Genomic DNA, 23,322 nt, shown 5'->3' on the forward strand with positions numbered 1-23,322 from the left:
TTTTTTGTTGATCGCAATGGTTGAATAAATAATATTTGAAAAAAGAGATTAAGGTTTGAATCTCGATGATAATAGCATGGATTATGTCCAAAATGAGCATGTAAATCCTTTGTGTGCACCTGCATTATTAGGACTCCAAATGTTCTGTCAGGTCAGGGTTGTCACAAAAAAGGGCTATTAACTCTCGCCTCCCATACACCAATCGTTATGCCATGAAACTGTGTTCACCATTCATGGTGAACACGGTTCCAACGGTGTTAGTACACCGTTATCTTTTTTTTTTTTCTTAATTAATTGCGTGACTTTTCTTCTTCATTTTCACATTTCGCGGTTTCACTTTAATTTGAGGTGAGCAATGATTTCGGATATTCATAAATTATGAATCCATGCCTACACATTCACTTTGGAACCATGGGATTATGAATTTTCTGTTATAAGATTATGAATTTTCAGTTATGAGATTATGAATTTTCTGTTATGAGATTATGAATTTTCTGTTATAAGATTATGAATTTTATGTTATGAGATTATGAATTTTCTGTTATGAGATTATGAATTTTCTGTTATGAGATTATGAATTTTCTGTTATGAGATTATGAATTTTCTGTTATGAAATTATGAATTTTCTGTTATGAGATTATGAATCTACATTACATTCATAATCTCATAACAGAAAATTCATAATTTAATAAATATTTTACTTTTATGCGATTATGAATTTTCTATTATGAGATTATGAATTTACATTACATTCATAATCTCATAACAGAAAATTCATAATTTGGTCAAACGCGGGCCGTTAACTCCACATCCGCGATTTTTTTTTTTTTTTTTTTTTTTTTTTGCGTAAAAACGACGTCGTTTGGACTTGTGTTCACCATTCACGGTGAACACGTTTCCAGGGCATAATTTGCGCCCAAACACACACCAAGATTTAAATTTCTTTTACTGTGTGTGGACCTCACAAAAACATGTTTTATTGTAAATTTTTTTTCTTTCATCTTTTCTCCTTAACCGTGCAAAAAAACTCCCAAAAGATATCGAGATACGATAACATTTGGAGTAATTTGTTGTGACAATTTGATATAGAGTAATTTGATATCAAATATTTGTGTTTTGTAGAGAAGTGTTGGAGTTTGATCATGACATGCTAGAGTCTATGGAATACTCGAAACGATAGGGTTTGGAAGAATAGGATGGCGCCGGGTTCTACTGTCATTAATGGGGCAATTTCACTCTTATAATAGTGGCATCGGATGAAGGAGATAAGTAGAATTGTTGACCGAAAAAGTAGGAGATGAATTTTATAATTATTAAATGATTTGAATCAAATAGTATGATAATAAAAATAAACAAACAAACATAATAATATGTATAAAATTTCATTGTAGGGTACAAAATCTCCAACCAAACACCACCCAAATAAATTCAAATATTGATACAAGAAAAGGCCTCAAGAACTTGTACAGTTGTACCAATGATAAAAAAAAAATATTGACTATTATAAATTTTAGAATTTGCACATTTATATAATAATTTGTCTTTTCAAATTTTATCTATGTATTACGTACAAGCTATATACATTAATCATGGAGATTAACATGTGGACCCTATGGTATAAAAAGTCAAATGACCCAAATAATAATAAAAGCGAATATTACTATTCGATCTCGCTTTCCGAAATGTTGTTTACTTCGTGTAAAGTGTAGAGTATTAAAAATTACTTCGTAATCCGTATTAGTTACTCTTACTTGTCATGATTATATTAATGTTGTTTAATTGCTTTGTGTAATTGTGTAAAGTGTAATACGGAGTATTAAGTTTTATTTTTATTTTTATAAAGAAAAATCATGATCACTATTTTTTTTTTCAAAGAAAAACGAGAAAATTATATTAAGAAAGATTTGAAAGTAGTACATCGGAAATGAAAGGGAAAGGGACATAAAAACAGTCCATACAATCAGACTTGGACAGGGCTTCCCTAATAAGTAAGTGGGCAACCCTGTTCTCATACCGTTTTGCAAATAAAAAGCTAACATTAGTAAAAGATGTAGCTATTTCCCTAATATCCTGTAGAATGAGATCAAAAGATGAGGATAAGCTTTGAGAGTGAATATTCTTGGCAACTTGAAGGCAATCTGTTTCAACTTGAATATTGTCATGCTGGAGGTTTTTCAACCATTTAAGCGCTTCTCGGACTCCTACTTGAATATTTGAGAGTATATATAGATAAACTTTGGATAATTGTGATAGTTCACAAAAAAAACTTTTAAATATCCTTAACTACTTGGCGCTAGGCACCCTTAGGCCGAGACGATTTTAGCTCCAAGCGGCTTTTAGTCGGCTGATCGACTAGGCACCCTAGGTGTCGACTCGGTCGATCCGAGTTGATCGCCTAACTTAGCCGAGTCGGGTGCCTAACTCGACGAGTCAGTGCCTAACTCGACGAAGTTTGCGCTCAACTCGGCCTAGTGGTTTTTTGCCTACTCGACTACTCATCTTCTATATTTCTTCAGTCATGTACTCAACTAATCATTTAACATATGCAGTTGACTAGATTAAGAATTATAACAATCTTAATAACTCCTAGCTCTGAGTGAGAAAAGTAAAAACAATATACTTGGATTACTAAGTCGCCTAGGCGCCCGACTAACGCCTAACGCCTAACGCCTAACGCCTTCTGCAACATTGGTTTTAAACTTTTAACAATAATTTAAGTGAGCACATAAGTGTTTAAAAAAAAAAAAAAATTATAACGCAGAATTGCAACTTGTAAATATCATGAATGCATGCTGTGTATGTCTTTATCTTATTAGATTTTTTTTTTTCGATGCTTAACAAGTTTTGTAAGATTCATGCACAAATTATTTAAATGTGAATAACTTATAATAACACGATACCATACATACTTAATGAGAACTAATTTTTTACGCGCATTGCGCGATTGGGATAATGCCCAATATTTTTTTTAAAAAAAATAAGTACTTTAAAGTATATTAAGGCAAGATTATATTGAAATTGTTCATGCATAGATAATTGAAGGTTGAATTTGCGTATTTAAATAGGTAATTCTTCTCCCAAAGGTTGAGTCCCCAACCCCAAGGGCCCCCCACACTCTGACTCGACAGAGCATTGTGGGAAGTTGTAAATCACGGTGACCCAATGGTTCAGCAGATAGTATCAAATGCCGGTGCGAACAAGGAATCTGCCCACTTTGGACATAATTCCCGCACTGCCGCCGCCGAGGTCCAAACCTTGGTCTCTTCTCCCAAATACTGCCCACTAAACCATTAAGCTAAGCCCGTGCGAGTTAAATAGGTAATTCTAAGTTTACAAATGCAAGATAATATAGTCAAGATTGATTATAATTGTCAATAAAATAATTGTATAGGTATGGTTGAAACCAAATACGGGACATAAGGGAGAACAAATAAAAATTAGGGCATAAAATATTAAATATATACTAATATTATTTGAGGAGATTTCGACATTATGATTTGTGGTTAAGTTCTATTAAGACTTTAATATTAGAATTAGATTAATGGTGTAATTATAATTCTATATTAGACGTTAATATTAGAATTAGACTAACGGTGAATTAACGGTATTTAACGAAAAAGTTAAATGGATAATCATATAATTAAGGATAAATTAGAAAAATTTTAAAAAAAATTAAAACCTGAACAATTTGAATCATTCATTTGATTTAATAATTTGGCGGTCATTTTTTCTACCCAATGTTAATAATTAAATAAATTCGTTGGTCAAATCCGCTAATATAATCCGCTAACTGCTGATTGTCAAACAAGGACATTGCAAGGTAGTTCTCACTTCAATTTGTTGTGTGATTTGGATACCCTCTTTGTCACAAAATCTCTCAAGTAGTTAATATGGCTGGCTTAATTAATTATTATTTTTTTTAATTTTTTCATGGTATTAATAAAATACTTGGTAAATAAATATATAGCATTATTTTGTATTATAACTTTGATATTTAATTAGAAAAATAGTGCACAAAAAAGATAATAATAGACAATGTAGTGAATATAATCAATTGATGAATTTGAATGTAAAAATTTTTACATTTGAGAAAAATAAAGACAATATAACTAATGAAAATATTTCTCTTAATTAATTTATTGATAATGAATTTTTTTTTTACTGAATTAAGACATTGTAAAGACAATGTAGCGAATATAATCAATTAATAAATTTGAATATAAAGAATTTTTATATTGTAGAAAAATAAAGACAATATAACTAATACAATTATTTCTCTTATTTAATTTATTGATAATGAATAATTTTTTTTGAATAAATGCATTGTGGATACATAATTCTAAATTAAAGAAATGCATATCTATAATTTTTTGTTGTAGCTACTAAATTATTATTTATATAATTTAATAAGAGTAAAATAGAGTACTAATTATGCCAACTTTGATTGGGATGAGGTTCGAACCTAAGACCTTTTTTTTTTTTTATTGAAATCAATGAGTAAGTTAACGGTGAACTAACGGCAATTCTTAAAATTTTAACGGAATTAGTAACGGTGTGTGGGTATTTTAGGAAATTTTAGTGTAAAATTTAAATCTTATCAATCTTAGCCATTCATTCGATTAAAATCTGTGACCGCCATTTTTTCTACCCATTATAGGCCTAACTCTCTTGGGCTCTTATTAGTATAGTAGATAGTAGATAGTAGATATAGATTGTACCAAGTGGCTTGTGGTCCACTGATATTGGATTGCTCCCCTATGTGGGAGGTAAGTCTAGGTTTCGAGCCTCAGTGTATTCCCTTCCTTTGTAATAAATAGAGTTCTAGTCTAATATTAATAATATTTTTCACTTCGTTACATTCTTCTACTAAAACTGCTTTATAATATTCACTATTTGATATAACATTAATTAAACAAAAAAATTGTTTATTTCCATTTACTACCTATAAATTGGTCAACTCTATTACAAGTTAACAAATTAAAGATTTTACACATAAATTGAGTTTATCTAGTATTTAATGAACATTCTCGAGTAGTAATTGTAGATTCTCCTCGTCACCAAAATAAATAAAGATCTTAAACAATAATCTAATATTAAAAAATATATTCAATATAATAATGATATATCAAGTAATGAATGGTATGCAATAAATTGTATGGAAATATAATATGGCACTTGCATTATTATGTTGTTCTTATTTTTACTAAGGGTGTGTTTGGTTTATGGGTTTAACTATCAGGAATAACAATCAAAGTTATTGTTATTATTTATTGATAGGTTTCTAGAACACTACTATGACATTTGATTACCCCTTAATTAGAAAACTCATTTCCTAATAAAATAAGGGTTTCATTCCATTATTCCCCTCCTAATTGGTAATTTGATTTTTAAGTTTAGATTAGTGCTTTTAAATTTTTTTTTTTTGTTTTTTTTTTTGTGTTATTGAGGATTTGGGAGTATTAGATTGCTTGAATTTGCTTTACAGGTGAAGAAGAAGCTATCTGGTGCACATTGTCTGTGCACCAGACAAGCTCACGGGACTAGCCAACGGCCCTAGGCACGGGCCGTTGGCGATGCTCGTGGAGAGGCGGCCTTAGGGCACGGCCCATGGCTAGGGCCGTGGCCCTGAGCCGCTGCTTGGCGGAGCCAAGCGGCGGGCCTCCTCAAGCGCCGCCGCAAGCTCCGCCACGCTAAAACAGTGTAGTATCCGGGCCCTTTGTGGCTCAGCTACGTGTCGTTCGGATCGGGACTCGTGGGCCCTTGAGGCTCGGACACTCGGGATCGTCACGACACACTAGTAGAATTTGATTTCGTTAAATTTGGAGTTGAAATAAGGATTTTACAGTAGAAGTATGTAGAGTTTTGCTATAGAAATGTGGTGTGCTTTGTTTCCAGTGAATGAAAGTTTGAGGTGTGTGAGCCTAGTTCTGTGAGTGAAAAGCTTGATCATTATTTGATAAGTTTGCTAGAAAAAGCATGCATAAGTGTCTATTATGACTTATTAAGAATTCTTGCCAAGAAAGTGATTTATTCAATATATGTGTTGGAAAAATATCATTAAAATGACATTTTGAGTGATTATTTTGTGGTACAAATATATGTGGAATCCACTTTCGATTTGGATCGGGTCAAATTAGATTCGGGTTCTTCGTAGTGAGACGAAGAATTTGATATAATGTACGCTCAAAATGAGTAATAGGTGAATGAGAAATTGATTCTCAAAGTGGACCTATTTGAGAGAAGTCAAAAACTTAAGTTTAGATGCTAATTAAAAATTAACATTTTAATATCTTTCGTTGCATTGCACGAAAGTTTGTGTTAAGCTTAAATGTTGTGATTAAGCTTGAAAGGTTTAATTAATGAATTGGACGAAAGTTGAAGGATGATTAAGCTAAACTTGAAGGCTTAGCTTAATATCTTACTTTCGTGTTATGCTCTCATGCATGGACGAAAGTTGCTAAATGCAATTAAGCATTGAAAGCTTAATTAGTGAATTAAGTTTTGAGCTCCTTTCGTGTGAGTTCCTTTCGTGCAACACGAGTTGGTGCTTTATGCATTGATTCGTGCTGCACCGTTTCGGTGCTTGCGGACCACTCGAGTGTGGTTTTCGGTCCCAATTCGTTAACCTTTTGGGTTTGTACAAACTTCTCGGTCACTCAGATATTTTTTTTTGAAACGGGTCGTTATGGTCGGTACGAATTAATCGGATATTAAGTTCGTGACCGTTGATATTATTTCGATAATAAGTACGACCGTTTCAAACGTTATAATTCAATTTTTAAATTGAATTTATGTTGTTTAATGTGTCATGATGATGTTATTTAGTACTAATCTCTTATATAAACATGTTGTGGGAGAAACCTTTTAAAAGAGTGAGAGTGAGATTCGTGAGAAACAACACAAGAACACACACAAAGGAATTCTCTTTTCTTCTCAAAACTCTGCTCCTACTCGATCCATTCTTGAAGTTGTGTTTTGCCCGTGCTCTTGTTCGCCGGGTTCGTTCGTTTGGGTGCTCAAACGTCGAACCGTTGTACGTTTTATCTTGGGAAGCCTAGGTCACAACGCTCCTAGCACTTTTGGGAGGTGGCAAATAAGGTTTTAAGGAAAGAAAGGCATCTTGCCTAACTCGTACATTTCTTTCTTCTTCTCCTTTTTTTTTTTTTTTTTTTCTTGTTGTTGGATTATGCTTTTAAGCAAAAATCCGTTCTCCCTCTTTTGATATATTCGTTCGATTGGACTTATAATATGAGGATTATTAGTTCCAATTTTGGTTGATATATATTGGTATATCTTTTCCGTAGATATACATGTATATATTTAACCGTTGGTTCCGTTATATATATATTTGTGTGTATATATATATATTTCGGATAAATATCCAATAATATTTTATATACTTGTGTGTGTATATATAAATATTATTTTTGGGATATTAAATTAATTTTGGTTCATTATCACCAACAATATGTACATGGGATGTTTCTTGATTCCCAGTTTACAGTAAATGAGCCTATGAAGTATATTTTGAGTTTAAAAGCATGTTTAATACTTGCTAAGTGTTTGTCAAGAAGAAATGCTATGTAATGAGTTTTAAGCATGATTTAGCACTTGTTTGAGATTTCACAGTGAAAGATAAAGTAAAGCATTCTTTACAGTGCATGAGCTAGTTTAGCATATCATGATTCAAGTGCATTAGTGGCTCTAAGTAAGCCTAAAAAATCTTTCAAAAATTTATATCTATTTTGGAAAAATCATTATCTAGTTGCATTGAGAAGTTGCATGATATTTGATTTCCAATTCGTGAGAAAAGAGAAGTTGTTGAAAAGTTATGTGCATAAGTTGCATAAGTAAAGTTATTGCATGAGTTTGCAATGCATGAGTTATATTTATATGTATCTAGTGTGAGTAATATGAGGTTTTTGGAGACCCGTTAGGACCATGTCCTTTCGAAAGAAAAGAGAAAGAAAGAAACGGACATTGTGATCTGATATGAAGTAACGAGGTCGATATTCCCGAGTTACTAAGTTGGAAACTTCCCGTCAGGTTTGGGATCCTGGTCAGGGGGTGTGCACACTGATAGTTCGATACCTGATTGCACAGAGTTTAGAAAAAGAACCAAGGGAGTGGTTCTGTGGGCGAGATGAGTATTAGGCCGGCTAGATGCCGAGCCCGGATAGGTCCGTTCACATTGGTGAAGTTCTTACCTCGCCCACGAGTATAAAGAAAGCGAGTCATTGAGACTCTAGAAAAAGAAGATAAAAGCGAGTCATTGTGACTCTAAGAAACCTCCACAGAAAAAGTGTTCCTTTTTACAAAAGTGAGAGTATATATGTATATCTATCTATATACTTATACCTAAAGCATCATGTTCATTTTATTGCATGATTAAATTAATTGCACGTGTTGCATGATAGTGAGATATGAAGCATGACTTTATATTGTTATTTATTTTATATGATAGCATCAGATTGCTTATTGAGTTATATGATAGCATGAGATTACTTATTGAGTTATATGATAGCATGAGGTTGCTTATTGAGTTATATGATAGCATGAGATTGTTTATTGAGTTATATGATAACATGAGACTGCTTATTGAGTTATGTGATAGCATGAGATTGCTTATTGAGTTATATGATAGCATGAGATTGCTTATTGAGTTATATGATGACATAAGATTGATCATTGAGATATTGTGGACATGAGTTTGTTGATGAGATAAATGATAGAGAATGCATGCCTATTTTTTATAACTAGGTTGCAAGCATCTAGAACTTGTTGTGAGTAAGTTAAAGTGTTGTTAAAGTGATTAAATTACTTTATCTAAGTGTATTTGGTAAATGTTTTCCAAAAGTATATTCTGTAGTATTTTACAGGGTTGAGTGACGTTATACTTAGCTTCGTGCTAACGGGTTGCTTTCTATTAACCCCTTTCAGGTGGGCCCAGTTCTTGAGAGCGTTTGAGTTAGACTAGATTAGCTTAGTTTGCTAGTTGTAGTCTAAACTCTTATCAGTTACGTTGTTTTGAGACTTGGTATTAGACTTATCTAGTGGTTTTTTATGGTGCTAGACACCGGTATTTTATCCCCTAGTTTGTTTAATGTTAGTAATTCTTGACTTGTTTAGATGTTTTTCCTTTGCCTGTGCACTCACTATGTATGGTGGTTGTGGCGGTGACACCTCTTATTGATGTTTAGTAGTTTTATATTGCTTATTAATAATCCTTTTTAAGTTAAGTATTTGATTATAAGGTTTTAGAAAAGTTGGATGTTACAGTCATGGACACCATGGTTATGCTGATGCTTGAGAAATTGAAGAGAAAGAATAGAAATCAAAGAAGAAAATGTCAGAGTGGTTTGTTTTTACACGCTGAAAGCAACAAAAACAAAGAAAATTAAAGGAAAAAAATAAATATTGCCATGTAATCATCCAGGTCAGCAATCAACCGGAAGGAAGTGTGGGGAACCGACTACCCAGGTGAAATTGAATGTATTTGGGGTGTTGAGTGGAGTGATTGCATGTTTTTTTAAATCCAGTGGCCTGATTACACTTTCGTGTTATGTTCATGCCAATTTGACCCTTATTCCTTTTTTTTTTTTTTTTTTTTTTTTGTCTACTATAACAATAGACTTAGGGCATTCGATTTGCGGGAGAGCTTTTACTAAAAGCAAATGGTTAATATTCAAACCTTTTTAAAAAATATCAAAATCAGAGTGGCGCAGTGGAAGCGTGGTGGGCCCATAACCCACAGGTCTCAAGATCGAAACTTGGCTTTGATATAACTATTTTGATTATTATTATTTAGCTCAGGTATCTAAGAAATCATGTTAAGGTATCTATTTTATTTTTTCTCTCTGAGTTTTTAATATATTATGTTATCTATTTTATTTTTGTTCTTTCTATTGAGTTTTTAATATATTATGTTATGATTGACATTGTTGATATGTAACATAAATAATCATAGACTATAAATTAAACGGTTCTAATTATTTGAAGTGGAGTAAGAGTATTAAATCTTAGGGGGTGTATTCAATTATAGATTTTTAAAATGATAGATTTTAATAAACTTTTATTAACTTTCATAGAGTTGTTTAAAACTTTGTAAGAGTCTACAAAAGTCTATATAAAAAACATTCATAAACTTTTTTATTTGAAAAAGTATAAAATTATTGAAATTCTAAATTGAATATATACATCCTTACAAACTTTCAATAATTTCGATTCTTATCATTTATAATTTTCTTGCAAAACATGTTGTAATATATCATAAAATTCATCTTATTATATAGTTCTTCACCTACATCAACATTTTTAACATTATTATTGTTATCCATAGTATGGTGAGACTTATATGCTAATTACTTATATAGTATATATTAATAAGCATAAAAAAAAAACTATTTCATAAGAAATTCATAACAATATTAAACATTAAAATTTATAGTAACAGAATTGCTCAAATAAAATATTTAAAAATATAATTACTAAGTATGTAAATAAGGGTGATAGTGGTAGTTGGATAATAATGGTAAAAGTAAACTATGATCTTAATAAAAATTGTTATGTTAATGACCATAGGGTATGGTCCAACACAATCTCTAGAAAGTAGAAACATCCATTCATGAGTATAGATAATGCTAACTTTTTTTTTTTTTTTCTCTTTTTGGATACAACGATTTTAATTAATTATAATTAATCTGTTATATCCAAGGTATGATCAACTCCATTTAAAAAGGTTTTCCTTGCATGTTTTGCAATAAATTGTAACTTTACCCGCGGGATCCTTGTGCGCATCGACACTTAGCTCTGTTTGCTGAGTCATTGAGTCACCGTGAGTTAGGGATTCAACATTTTGGAGAAGAAAATAAATTGCATATAAAATTTGAAAATTGAAACTTTATTAATGACAAATCACATTAGTTTGATTTGAACTAAAAGTCATTAATATTTATTTCCTTTACTCTCTTATACAAGTAAACAAGTTTTATTTTTTATTTTTTATTTTTTTATTTTTCATCGTGATTTATCATCTCTACAAATCTTGTCGAACTGAAGTGTGGGGTTCCAAAGTAAGAAATTTTACATTTTGTGGGCAAGTAAGCAAGTTTTAGCTCCTCAAATGCTTGGGGAAGTTGAATTGTCTATTTCTTACAATTATACTAAATTTAATGAAATTAGATTATGTTTTTTAAAAAAAAAAAAAATACTACATGCCAAAAAGTGTAATGTAATAATTAAATTCATTAATATTTTAAATTAAAAGAGTCTAAGGGTGTGTTTCGTTTGTACATGAGAATCGGAATCAGAATGTGAATCAAATACTTGGTAATAGTAATGGGTTTTGGTGAAAGTATTTTGCATGTTTGGTAGTAGGGTGAAATTGGAATGATTATCAATATTGCTTTTGGTTATGTATGATCCTATAATAATGGGAATAAAGGTTTTAAAAATACAAGAACACAAAATTAAGACAGTTTTTTTTTTTTTTTTTTTTGAAAGGAAAATTCAACAATTTATTAAATCATAGAAGCAATACAAGAAGGAACACTATCCAACCAAATAGAAGAACCAGTACTAGAACGAGCTGCCCTAGCCAGAACATGAGCAAGCTTGTTCACTGATCTTGGAACAAAGAGAATAGACACTGAATCGAAGTGTCGTTTGAGATTGCAGCAATCCTTAATAACACATCCCGCAAAAGTAAAATCCGTAGAAGAATGGTTTAGCAAATTACACACCACCTGACAGTCTGTATTGATGGACACTTTATGATAGCCACAGGCCATAACCCACGATAGTGCTTCCTTGATAGCAAGGGCCTCTGCTAAGTGTGCATCATTGAGGCACCGTAGAGGACCATTTTTTGCTGCCACGTAGCTCCCCGTGCTATCTTGAATGACGACACTAAAACTTGCTTGCTGAGTATCGGGAAAGACAGCGGCATCCACGAACACCGCAACACAATCAGTAGGAATAGCAATGGAGTTCTCGCCGTTACTGGGATACGAAACAATTTCATTAATTCTAGCCATTCCATATTGCTGCCATTCATGCACTGTCTTCTCCACCTCCAAATATACCGCCTGGGGCTGCCACGTTTTTTGATTCCATACCAAGGCATTGCGTGCACGCTATATACACCATAGCCTAGCAGCACATGCAACCATAGCCGATCCATCTGCCGCCAACAAGCGATCTACCAACCAACTGCCAAACTCTTCATTCGCACAAGGTGGTATACAATTTGGGAGGTTTTGCCAGAGATGGGATACATGTACACAATCACAGAATAAATGCTTACTGGACTCAGGGTGTTGCTGACAAAGTGGACAAGATGTATCAACCTCAACTCTTCTTTCAGCCAACGCAAATAACGTAGGCAGCGTACCATGCAGACATCGCCAGATGAAGTTTTGTATACTTGGAGGGATTTTCAACTTCCATATTGCATGCCAAGCCCGAGATTGACTTTCTCCGTTCGACTCACCACTTAAAAGACGATATCCCTGACTCACAGAATATACACCACGTAAGTCTCCCCTCCAACACCATTGGTCCTCAAAATGAAATGCAATAGGAATTTTCTTTATGAGTTCCACGTCCCGGCTTTCAAAAAGAATGGATAACAAATCAATATTCCATTCGTGAGTATCACTGATGATTAAATCACTAACCAGCATTTCAGAATTCTGAGTGTGAAGGGCAGTGCTAATGTAGGGATCTTCATCATTAGGTAACCATGGCTGCGTCCACACCTTCGTAGTAGCTCCGTTACCAATCCTATGAAAACAACCACGCCGTAGAGTATCTTGTCCAGCAAGAATGGAGCGCCAACAGTAACTGGGATTCACTCCCAATTTAGCGTTCATGAAATCAGAATTCGGATAGTAGCGAGCCTTATACAATTGAGCCACCAAGGAGTTCGGGTTCGTCAAAAGCCGCCATCCCTGTTTGGCTAGTAGTGCAATATTGAATCTGCTTAGCTTCTTAAATCCCAGCCCGCCATCCACCTTCCGCTCACACAAACGACTCCAGGACATCCACCTAATACCCCCTCCACGGTTGTTGCCTGATTCCCACCAATACTTGTTCATTATCTTCTCAAGACGATCACAGAACGTAACCGGCAAGAAGTAGATGCTCATCGTATACATTGGTAGCGCTTGGGCAACACTCTTAAGAAGCACCTCTTTCCCAGCCCTTGAACACTATTAAGACAAATATGAACAAAAAAAAAAAAAACAAAAAACAAAAAACAAAACAAAACAAAAATCTAAAAGCACTAATGCAAACTTAAAAATCAAATTACCAAGTAGGAGGGTGAATAATGGAATGAAACCCTTATTTTACTAGTGAATGAATTTTCTAATTAACGGAGTAATCAAATTCCATAATAGTGTTCTAGAAACCTGTCAACCAAACAATAACAATGACTTTGATTTCCATTTCTGATAGCTAAATCCATGAACCAAAAACACCCTAGCTAAGTCAATCCCATATATATTTTCATGCCCATTTAATAACCTTTAAAGAACTTTTTCTTTCTTAGCTTTTTGCTTTTTCATTTGAAACAGAAAACATATACATTGAAATGTTCAAATAAAATTAAAAGGGAAAATGACACTTTTCCCCCCTCAATTATTTAAGTAAGCATATTAGCCTCTTAATTATTTTAAAAATGGTAGTTTTTCCCTCTGATATATTAAATTGTCCTTAAAATAAACATTTTATTTATTTTACTTCTCCAATAAATTATTGTGTGTATGTAGGGATGACCACGGTTCGGTTCGAACTGAACCGGACACTATAGCAATCGAATTAAAAGTTTCCAGTTATGATTCAGATCTAGAACCCAATATTTGGATTTCAATTTAATAAAATTATGAATCAAAAAAATTGAATCCTAAACCGTGAACCGGCAGCTACGGATCCGGTTCGCGATTTTGAACCGTTTTTATTTTAAAAAATTTTATTTTTATTTTAAAATAGTCTAAATTCAACAATAAATGTATTTTATTTTTTTCATTTCGGAACATGAACCGTCTGTCCCGGTTCGCGATTTTAATAAACTCTAAATATCGAGTTTCGATTCTAAATTGTAATTGGAATATTTCGGTTTGGTTGCTATAGTGTTTGTTTGGTTTGAACCAAATTATGGTCATAATTTGTTGGAGAAGAAAAATAAATGAAATATTTATTTTAAGGGTAAATATGTCTATTTAACATTTCAGGGGGAAAAACAACCACTTGAATTGTTCAGGGAGGAAAGTGCTATAAGTATATAACTCAGGGGGGAAAAGTATCATTTTCCCAAATCAAAATGTAGGAAAACTTAAATGGAAAAACATAAAATCTTTATAGTAGAAATAGCTTATCCGTAAGTTGTTAAAAGACATTTTTGGTCCTAGACTGGGCACCGACAATTTTAGTCCTCCTTAAAAAAAATCAGACAATTTGTGGACACTCTTATTGTGACGAGGGCAATTTTGGTCCTCAGTCAATATTCCCGTTAGATGGACCATTAGAGAGGGGGTAATTTCGTTTTTTCTGCATACCTCCTCTGTTTAATACCTCAATGTGCTTCTGTTCTTCATTCCAGAGTGACGAGGCTTTTTGAAGAGGCAGATTGAAGAGAAGTAACACCCTCTCTGCAGAATCAAATCTGGTCGAAGGAAAATGCAAGGAGGAAGTTGTAACTCTTCTAGTTCGTCAACTACAAAGCGAAAGGTATATGGTGAATGGATATATACACCAAGATAGCATACATATATAAAGGAACTACTTTCAATACTCAGAGAACTCATACATAGCATACAATTTTAATCATTAAGTTATCCCTCTACACAGAGAACTCATACATAGCACACAAAGATAAACGAACTGCTTTCGTACCTGATTTATTCGTCTCTATTTGTCTCCCTTTGTCCTGTATTTCGTCTAATTGTTGCGTAGAGCTGCGAATGTGGCCTTTCTTCACTGCGAATTTGATCTTCAATATGCGAATTACGTCTTCACCATGGTCTTCGATTGGTAAGATTAGAGTCAAAATTAGGTCTTCCAATGTTAGGTCTGGCTGAGAACGGGAATGAAAAGGGGAAGAAGGAAAGAGCTCTGAAAAGACGAAATTACCCCCTATCTAACAATCCATCTAACGGGAATATTGATGGAGGACCAAAATTGTAGTCGTCACAATAAGACTGTCCACAAATTGTCTGATTTTTTTAAGGAGGACTAAAATTGTCCGTGCCACTATAAGTCTAGAACTAAAAATGTCTTTTACTTTTTTTTTTTTTGTTTTTTTTTTTGTTTTTTTTTTTGTTTTGTTTGTTTGTTTGTTTTTTTTAAGTGTTTATATTTGTGATAACTATATTCAAAATTTTGAAAAGTAACAATTTAATTAATACTCCGTATAAGTCTTTGTACCCTACAATAATTTTATCTAATTATACTATTAAGTTAATTTCATGAATGATCCATTGACTATTGACATTTACCAATTTTTATTCTCGAATTTCAATTATGCCATAAATGGTGTTTTGACTATTCAATTAATTTAAGAAAATTCAGCTTGACTCAATGATATATATATTAAGTTGACATACAATTTTTTTTTTAAATACATGTTACCATTCATATCACCTGTCACATAACCCAAATATTTAACAGAATGCATATATCGGATGATAAGTACAAGTTTCTCTTGTAACCAAAAAAAAAAATCTAATAATAAAATTATGTTTATTGTCAAATAACCCAAAATATCTAATAACAAAAGAATATATGTAAACATTTTAAAATTGTTACACCTTTATATATAGGTTAAATTATTTTGCATTCGATAACTAAACACTATTTAATTTTTGTTATCAACTAAAAGAATATATAAAAAACCAATAAGAGTAGAGTGATAATAGGATTACAAAATGTGTTTGGTGTAATTATTTATCGCTATATATTGTGTACCTTCCTGGCTTCTCTCCCTTTCTCTCTCTTTTTTTTTTTTTTTTTTTTTTTTTTTTTTTTTTTTTTTTGGGTACAATTATAATTTTTTTTTTCTTTTTACATTTATCCTTGGTCTTTATTATTTTTTCCAAAATGTTGCTAATGGGGTTACTAAGTTGCTAATTGTGGTTAAGCACTCAATGCCTCTCTGTGTAATGCTTGAGATCCTTAATATTTTTCTTCTCCAACCAATTCTTCATGATGTGGTAACAATACTAACATCTCATATGTACCTAAATTTTACTTTGAATTAGTGAAGTTAATAAATTTATAACACCCAATAAATAAATGCCACATCAAAAGAGAAAATATTAGAAATAAACTTTATGAGAGGAAGAAAACATTTTCCTTTCTGTCTTCATTCATTTAGTTGCTAACGGTGGTTAAGCACTTAATTTCTAACTTCTAAGTTACTAACTCTTTCACTTTTTTTTCAAAAGTTGGTTTGCATTTCTCATCTATGTATACCTTCTCTCAAATTATATTATTAATTCTTCTTTTTCCTCTAATAAAATCAGTATATGTAACAAATTTTAGACCGGTGCTCACTGCGCACAAGGAACGCCCCTCACTTTGAAAGGTTGTTCCCACGGTGGGACTCGATCCCTGGTCATTCTTCCAAAATTTCACCTCTGCGACCAGTTGAGCTGCCCATGCAGATCAACTTTTAATAATATTAAATATAGTAGTAGTATATATAATTTATATATTTATAAACTACATTAAAAGTATTAATAAACACAATAAATCAAATCTAAAAATAACTAAAAATTACTAAAAAAAATAACAAAAAAAGAAAAAGTTGATTTGATCAATAAATAACAAACATTATAGATAAAAATGAGACATAGAATAATATTTATATCATCTCATTTTATACGCGGGATTTGACTAATAAGAGAATAGCCATTTCATTGATTCCAATAATGAAATGAGTTTGAATATGATACGAATTTAAATGTGTTTTCTATAGTTAGTCGCTATTCAAGATATCTCGTTATCTAAGTAACAACATTCGGGTACATAGTACATACCAAGGGAAAATGTTATGTGTATTTTTATTTTTTATTTTGAATTTTTATTTTCACACACAAAATCTTGATGTAGACACTTGTATTAAGATCCACATTAAAAAAATAGCATCCCGTTACATCAGGAAGTAAAATTTGAGAGCACATGTAATAAAACTCGATAAGAAGATGCCTCCATGACATGGCAAATGATTAACGTTCCACCTAAGCAGGTAGGTCCCCACTCCTCCACTACTTGCCCGCTAAAATAGGCACACTCTGTCTCCTTCTCTATCCCCATTCTCCTCTCAGCCGTATTCTTTATATTTCAAACTCCAATTCAAAAATACACATAACCACACCCTCACTGTGTGTACTCCCTGAACCGAAAACTCATACACTCTCCGTCATTAATGCCCGCCTCCCACTGTAAAGTGTTTTCAAACCCCTCCTCTCTCTACTTTCTCTCTCTAACCAACTCTCTCTTCCTTTTCTCTCCCTACAATTCTAGAAACTCTCTCCCCTATCCCCCCCTCTCTCTCTATGCTGTTCATTGATCAGTGAATGAGCTATGGAGTGAATGTAGGTTTTGCTTTTCGAGGTGGAGCCTTGCTTTATTTCGAGATTTCCGATCTATGTTTTTTATTTTTTATTTTTTTGATTTTACTTTTTTGCGTTTTCTCGGAAATCTCATTGCGAATTTTAATCTTTTTCCCTTTTACATTCAGTGTTGCATTTCAAATATTGTTTTGAATTTGGTTTTGGTTTTCTCTCGGCAGTTCGCGAGCGAATTTTAAGGAATGGAGAACACTCATCGTCCCAGGAAGTCAAAACGAGCTTCAGGTGCCTTTCAAGGTAAAACAGCACAACATGCATTCTCTCTCTCTCTCTCTCTCTCTCTCTCTCTCTCTCTCTCTCTCTCTCTCTCTCTCTGTATACATATATGAGGAGGTTGCAACTGTATTTGTATATGCATTTGCCAGTGGTGTGCGTGCGCGTGTGCTGTGCGTGTTTGGTTAAAGAGGAAATTGAGAAGAGAAGTGAAGCAAGCGGCGGAAATTCGATGTTTCTGCTGAAAATCAGTCGTCGTGACTACTGGAATTAGTAATGCCGTATAATTTCTGGAATTGGATTTATTCTACCAAGCTAAAAGACTTTGGGATATAAATTAAATACCTCTTCCAGTATTTTTGTTTTAGTTTTAAATTCAGTTTTCCAGTCTTAATTTCCAAACATCTGCATCCTCATGCGTCTGTTTTATTTGTCTGTGAAAAAGTTTGCTCTAATATTTCTGCGAAAGTGGTTCTTATTGCTATGTAATTTTTTATTTTTATTTACGACTTAGGTTTTCTTGATGGTTTCTGTATAGCTGTAAATTTCCAAAGGGAGAGTGCTTTAGTTACAGTATAGTTTGTTATGATGATTTGTGAGTGAGCTCGAATCTGCTGGGGGGAAACAACAATGATTTCACTACATTTTGTCATTATGACAAATTTTGACTCTGGTCCTCTTACATGATCTTTCTGGTTCCCTTGGTCTTAGTAAATCCTCTTCCCAACAGTTTGTGAATAACAGTTTTTGAATGGTACTTTCAACTTTCATTTTGTCTATGTAGATGTAGATTAGATCTTCACTCTTTCACCATTTCAAATTAAGAGATGTATAAAATTCCTGTGTCTAATGTTTTTGTACACTTTTAAGGGAGAGTTATGGTCTGGAACTGCATGTTTTAGTGTATACTTCCTTTGGTGTATTTGACACCATCTTAGTACTTTTTTGTGGCAAGTTAACAGCTCCATCCTTTTTGTAGTATATTAAAATCTTGTTGCAGTGTCAATCTTAATGTACTTTAATTTGCACCAGGAAGCAAACAGATCCAGAAAAAGATTGCAGCCCCAAGAATCACATACAATTCTCACTGTCGATATGATTCCTCTGCTAATGAAGATATGGTCTGCAAAACATTTTGGCTAGTGTTTTCCTTAACTTCCTCAAAGCTCATTTAGTAGCTAAAAATAAATATCTGCCAACATTTATTCTAAGTACCTTTAATTTTTCCTATGTAATCTGCAGTTCATGATTGAGTTGGGGGAGAGTGCTTCTAAACGAGTTATAGGTAAACCAATGAAGAAGTTAATTGCAGAAGAGATGTTAAATGAAGTTGAATCAAAAAGAAAGTCACCCAGTATCATTGCCAGATTGATGGGTCTTGATGGTATGCCATCTCCACAACAACTTTCTAGACAGCAAAGGAGGCTGTCAGAGAGTTCCCGGCAGAGAAAGGAAAAAATTGACAGCCACAGGACTGTGCATCTTTTTGTGGACCAAGGAAGGAGGAACTCTATGGAGTACCATGAATTCAATGACATGAATGAGGATTTGGAAGCTTCTCATATTGCTAACCGACGTTTTTCATCAAGATGGAGTACAAAGTCAGGACCTAACATGGACATGCCTGAGATGGCAGTCCTTCAGCATGAATATTTAGAATCAACACATCTCTCCACTGATGAGAAGCTTCAGAGCTCTAAAGGATTTGATCACACACTTGAGGAACAAGAATCAAATGATGAATTATTACTAAAGTGTCTTCCACAACGTGATTCCTTGTTTCCAAAGCATTTGTTTGATCTTCAAGTTGACACTTCTAGTTCTATGTGTAGTCACATAGCTGTTCTGAAACCAGCAACTTCTGCAAATAGCGAAGTCACTGCCATACTAAGGAAACCAGAGAGAGGTGGTTCATGGAATCATGATATCAATTTGCAAAGGAAAAGAGAGGATGGCCACCTATTTCATTTGCCGAATCCTCATGGGGCTCATAGTTCTTTCAAGTCACCTAAGATTCATGTAAAAGGGAAAAACGAAAACATTTTTCCGACTAGAATTGTTGTTCTGAAGCCAAACTGTGGGAAGAGTCACTGTGATGTTACTTCTGTTCAATATCCCTCTGAGGAAAAGAAGCTTGCAAGACGCCTAAATTTTGGGACTGGGAAAACTGGGTTTGAGGAAATGAAGAATTCATCTAAATATGCAGGGCATTTAAGCTCCCACTCAAACGAAGCTAGAGAGATTGCCAAGGAAATCACAACACGAATGAGAAATTCTCATGGACCTTTAAATGTGCGAAAAGATGTGAGTTTGATATATTCTGACATTGTAGGTTATGCCACAGATGAGAGTTCATTTGACGTGTATGACAATGATTCTGCCAGTGAGCTAGAGATGTTGAAACTGTCTTCGGGGAATTTGTACTCTCGGAATAACCGATGTAAGTCTTCATCTTCTGCCACATTTGAGTCATCTGTGAGCAGGGAGGCTAAGAAAAGGTTATCTGAGAGGTGGAAATTGACTCAAAGGTGTCAGGACATGGAAATTGTTAACAAGGGAAACACACTAGGTGAAATGCTTTCCTTGACAGATAGAGAAACTGAGGTAGTACATTTAGATACCATGGTGACCCTTGATGGAGCCTCTGATAAATTTGGTGGAAGGACTGATGGGGCGGAAAATCCTTTAGGCATTAGCAGTAGGGATGGTTGGAAGGATGTATATGTTTCTTCCAGGTCCAGATCACTTTCTCCTCTTGGTAGCCAAATTCAAGGATTGAGTACGCGACATGAAGTAGTTGCAAATAGCCGAAATCTGAGGCCTAGACAGCTTGTTAATGGTATACGGCCTGTGGATCGTAGTAGAATTAAGTCATGGGATGGAAGCCAAAGTCAAACTGAGGAAATTTTGTTCAATGAGATTAGATCTGGCAGGAAGAAACTTCGCTCTAGTCGCCGGAAAACAACTGGTGTTAATGATACTTTGCAGGAAGCAATATTCTGCAAAATGATGAGTACCAGTGTTGAGTGCAATATGTCAGAGCAGCTGCTTTTGGCTTCTGACATGCCAGTCAGCAAGAATGCAATTTCTGTTATTGATTCAGCAAAACATACTGCAAATGAGAGCGTAATTTCAGAGTCTTCTATTGACCTAATTCCCCAGACTTTTACAGAAAGTAATGAAACATTGTTTCCGGACCAAGATGCTTCTGATCTTCAGGTTTGATTATTCACTATTTGAATAAACTTCAAAATTTATATTGTACTCATTGCTGCTCTTTTTACATTTAGTTTATGCTCCAATTATGTATATGACTTACACTGCCTCAAGATATACTTGGAAAGTTAACTACTTAAAGTGATACACAGAGCCCTGAGTGAGGGTGTTTCCTAAAATTCTGATCAAATTTCAAATGTTGGACTAGGACTTAAGTGTTGGTAGTTCAAATATGGGGTCAATCTTGCAGAAGCAAGAAACATTTGTAGAGAGCTGTATTTAGAATTACTATAGAGTTAAGTTTTAACAAAGTAGCTTCCTTGAAGGTGTTTTTGGTTTTAAGGTTTTCTATGTGGTGGAGAATCTAGCATGGGTTGTCTTGTTCAAGTTTGCCTTCCATTATTAACTGAGAGTTGTTGATGGGAATAACTTTGAGCTATGTGATTTACACAAGGTGATCCCTTGAAATATGCTCATGTATGTTGTAAGATATAAAACCAAATGACAAGTGTGCCAAAAACACACTGGTATACCATGAATTGAGCCTCAATGACCTTGATAAGGATTAAGGACATCCAATTTGCATGCTCACTTGATTCACTTCTCAGAGTTTAGACTACAACCTCATTGCACCTGTTAGTCTGTTACTAATCTGTTCACATCTGATGTAAACTGAATATTTTCTGATTTTCCAGGAAACTTCAGTCCAACTTGCAGTCCCTTCGCAGTGTCCTCTTCCTGAATCGGAATCATCTGAAAGCTCCAGGGAGGGTGGTCATCCTAGTCCAGTTTCAGTTCTCGAGGAGGTGACTTTTACGGAGGATTCCCTTTCTGGTTCAGAGTGCTTGGAGTTTGTCAGTGCTAAAATCAGTGGTAAGGGACTTAAATACTATTAGTAAATTGCAAGGCATTGAAGCTCCTTGGAATTTATGTTGTGTTACATGCTTAAATACATCTTTGAGTTCTGTTGAATTGTAGGAATAGGGTTAGGGTTTCTACTATTCAACAAGTTTTATTGTTTATACATATGCTTTTATTGTTTCCTATTGTTTTAATTCCTTCCTTTTTGGTTCTTGCTAGATCTACGCAAGAAAATTGAGCAACTCAAAATGAAGCCAGAATCTTTTGCTGATCACACTGAGGATAATCAAGATGTTTGGCATCCTTCAACAGTGATTGAAGAGAAATGCATGTTGACGTCACCAAGCTGGGAATCTTCCTATATAGATGACGTTCTTACTGATTCTGGTTTCAAGGAGTCCGACCTTGATGCCTTCACTGCAACCTGTCATTCTCCATACTGCCCTCTTAGTCCATCAATTTTTGAGAATCTGGAGAAGAAGTATAGTGATGAAGTGATTGGTGTACCAAGGTATGCGAGGAGACTGTTATTTGACCGTGTAAATTTGGCTCTGTTGGAGATTCTCAGGCATTATGTAGACCCCTACCCTTGGTTGAAGCAAAAAAGGGTCGCTAATTTGGTTTGCCAGAAACAAGAAGTTGCTGGCGCTTTGCATCGGTTGCTGGCAGACCATGATAGTGTCGCAAACAGGGACACATCTTGGAGGATTTTGGAGCGGGAAATGCGTTGGCTGGATGTTAGTGATGATATCAACGTAATCGGTAAGGGTATTGAGAAGTTATTGGTGGATGACCTGATCACAGAAATTTTAATGTAGATCTTGAAGCAGAACAGGTGCGTAGTAGGTGTAACCTCAGTTGCATAGATGTTATGGTGGAAAACTAGACAGGAATGAATAAATACAACATAGTTCCAAAAAATTTACGACGTACTGAACGACTTCATCAAGTGGATGAAGTGTTTCAGTCGGTACTAACTATTTTAGAATGTTGCCATATTAGTATATTACAAAGCAAGCATATTAAAGTTTGATATCTTATTCCTGTTATTGGGCATGAAATGGTGTTTAAATTGTCAAGTTTTTATGGGGTTTCTGTATAAGATTTTTTTGAATAACATAAAAAATAATAATTCTTTTTAATAAAATTTTCTTGACAAATACACAACACCCTTTACGATGCAAGTAACTCCTTGAGCACAAGGTGCGTACAAGCATGGTAGTACCATTGAAGAAATAACCTTATTTTTCAATACTTTGTTGCCTAACACACTAGTTTATTACAACACAAATAACTCATTGAGCATAAAACGTGTACAGTAATTATACTGTATACAAGACTAATTACTCAACTCTCTCCTCACAAAATATATATATATATATATATATATATATTTGAA

General features: G+C 33.9%; 1 protein-coding gene and 1 non-coding gene across 7 annotated transcripts; both read left to right on the forward strand.

The window, feature by feature from the left end:
- The first annotated feature begins 9,710 nt into the window (after positions 1-9,710).
- Positions 9,711-9,782, forward strand: TRNAM-CAU. Its single transcript has one exon. It is a non-coding gene; the product is annotated as a tRNA-Met (tRNA).
- Positions 9,783-17,338: 7,556 nt separating this feature from the next.
- Positions 17,339-22,984, forward strand: LOC109158330. 6 transcript variants are annotated; one of them, XM_019306266.1, is made up of 6 exons: positions 17,339-17,616; positions 17,795-17,870; positions 18,879-18,967; positions 19,086-21,065; positions 21,758-21,935; positions 22,143-22,984. In XM_019306266.1, the coding sequence occupies exons 2-6, from the start codon at positions 17,816-17,818 to the stop codon at positions 22,739-22,741; spliced, it is 2,901 nt and encodes a 966-aa protein (XP_019161811.1). In that variant the 5' UTR covers positions 17,339-17,616; positions 17,795-17,815; the 3' UTR covers positions 22,742-22,984. The 6 variants fall into 6 exon arrangements, with proteins under 6 accessions (XP_019161811.1, XP_019161813.1, XP_019161812.1 ...); XM_019306268.1 differs by having other exon boundaries at positions 19,089-21,065; XM_019306267.1 differs by having other exon boundaries at positions 17,339-17,597.
- Positions 22,985-23,322: the final 338 nt, after the last annotated feature.

The sequence above is a fragment of the Ipomoea nil genome, unplaced genomic scaffold (assembly GCF_001879475.1).
Source record: "Ipomoea nil cultivar Tokyo-kokei standard unplaced genomic scaffold, Asagao_1.1 scaffold2805, whole genome shotgun sequence".
NCBI classification, from domain to species: Eukaryota; Viridiplantae; Streptophyta; class Magnoliopsida; order Solanales; family Convolvulaceae; genus Ipomoea; species Ipomoea nil.

Bases quoted from the DNA above. Each gene is read 5' to 3' on its own strand.
- LOC109158330 (XM_019306266.1), top strand. From the start codon at position 17,816: ATGGAGAACACTCATCGTCCCAGGAAGTCAAAACGAGCTTCAGGTGCC. The intron at 17,871-18,878 runs GTAAAACAGCAC...AATTTGCACCAG, and splicing joins AGCTTCAGGTGCCTTTCAAG to GAAGCAAACAGATCCAGAAA. The intron at 18,968-19,085 runs GTCTGCAAAACA...CTATGTAATCTG, and splicing joins CCTCTGCTAATGAAGATATG to CAGTTCATGATTGAGTTGGG.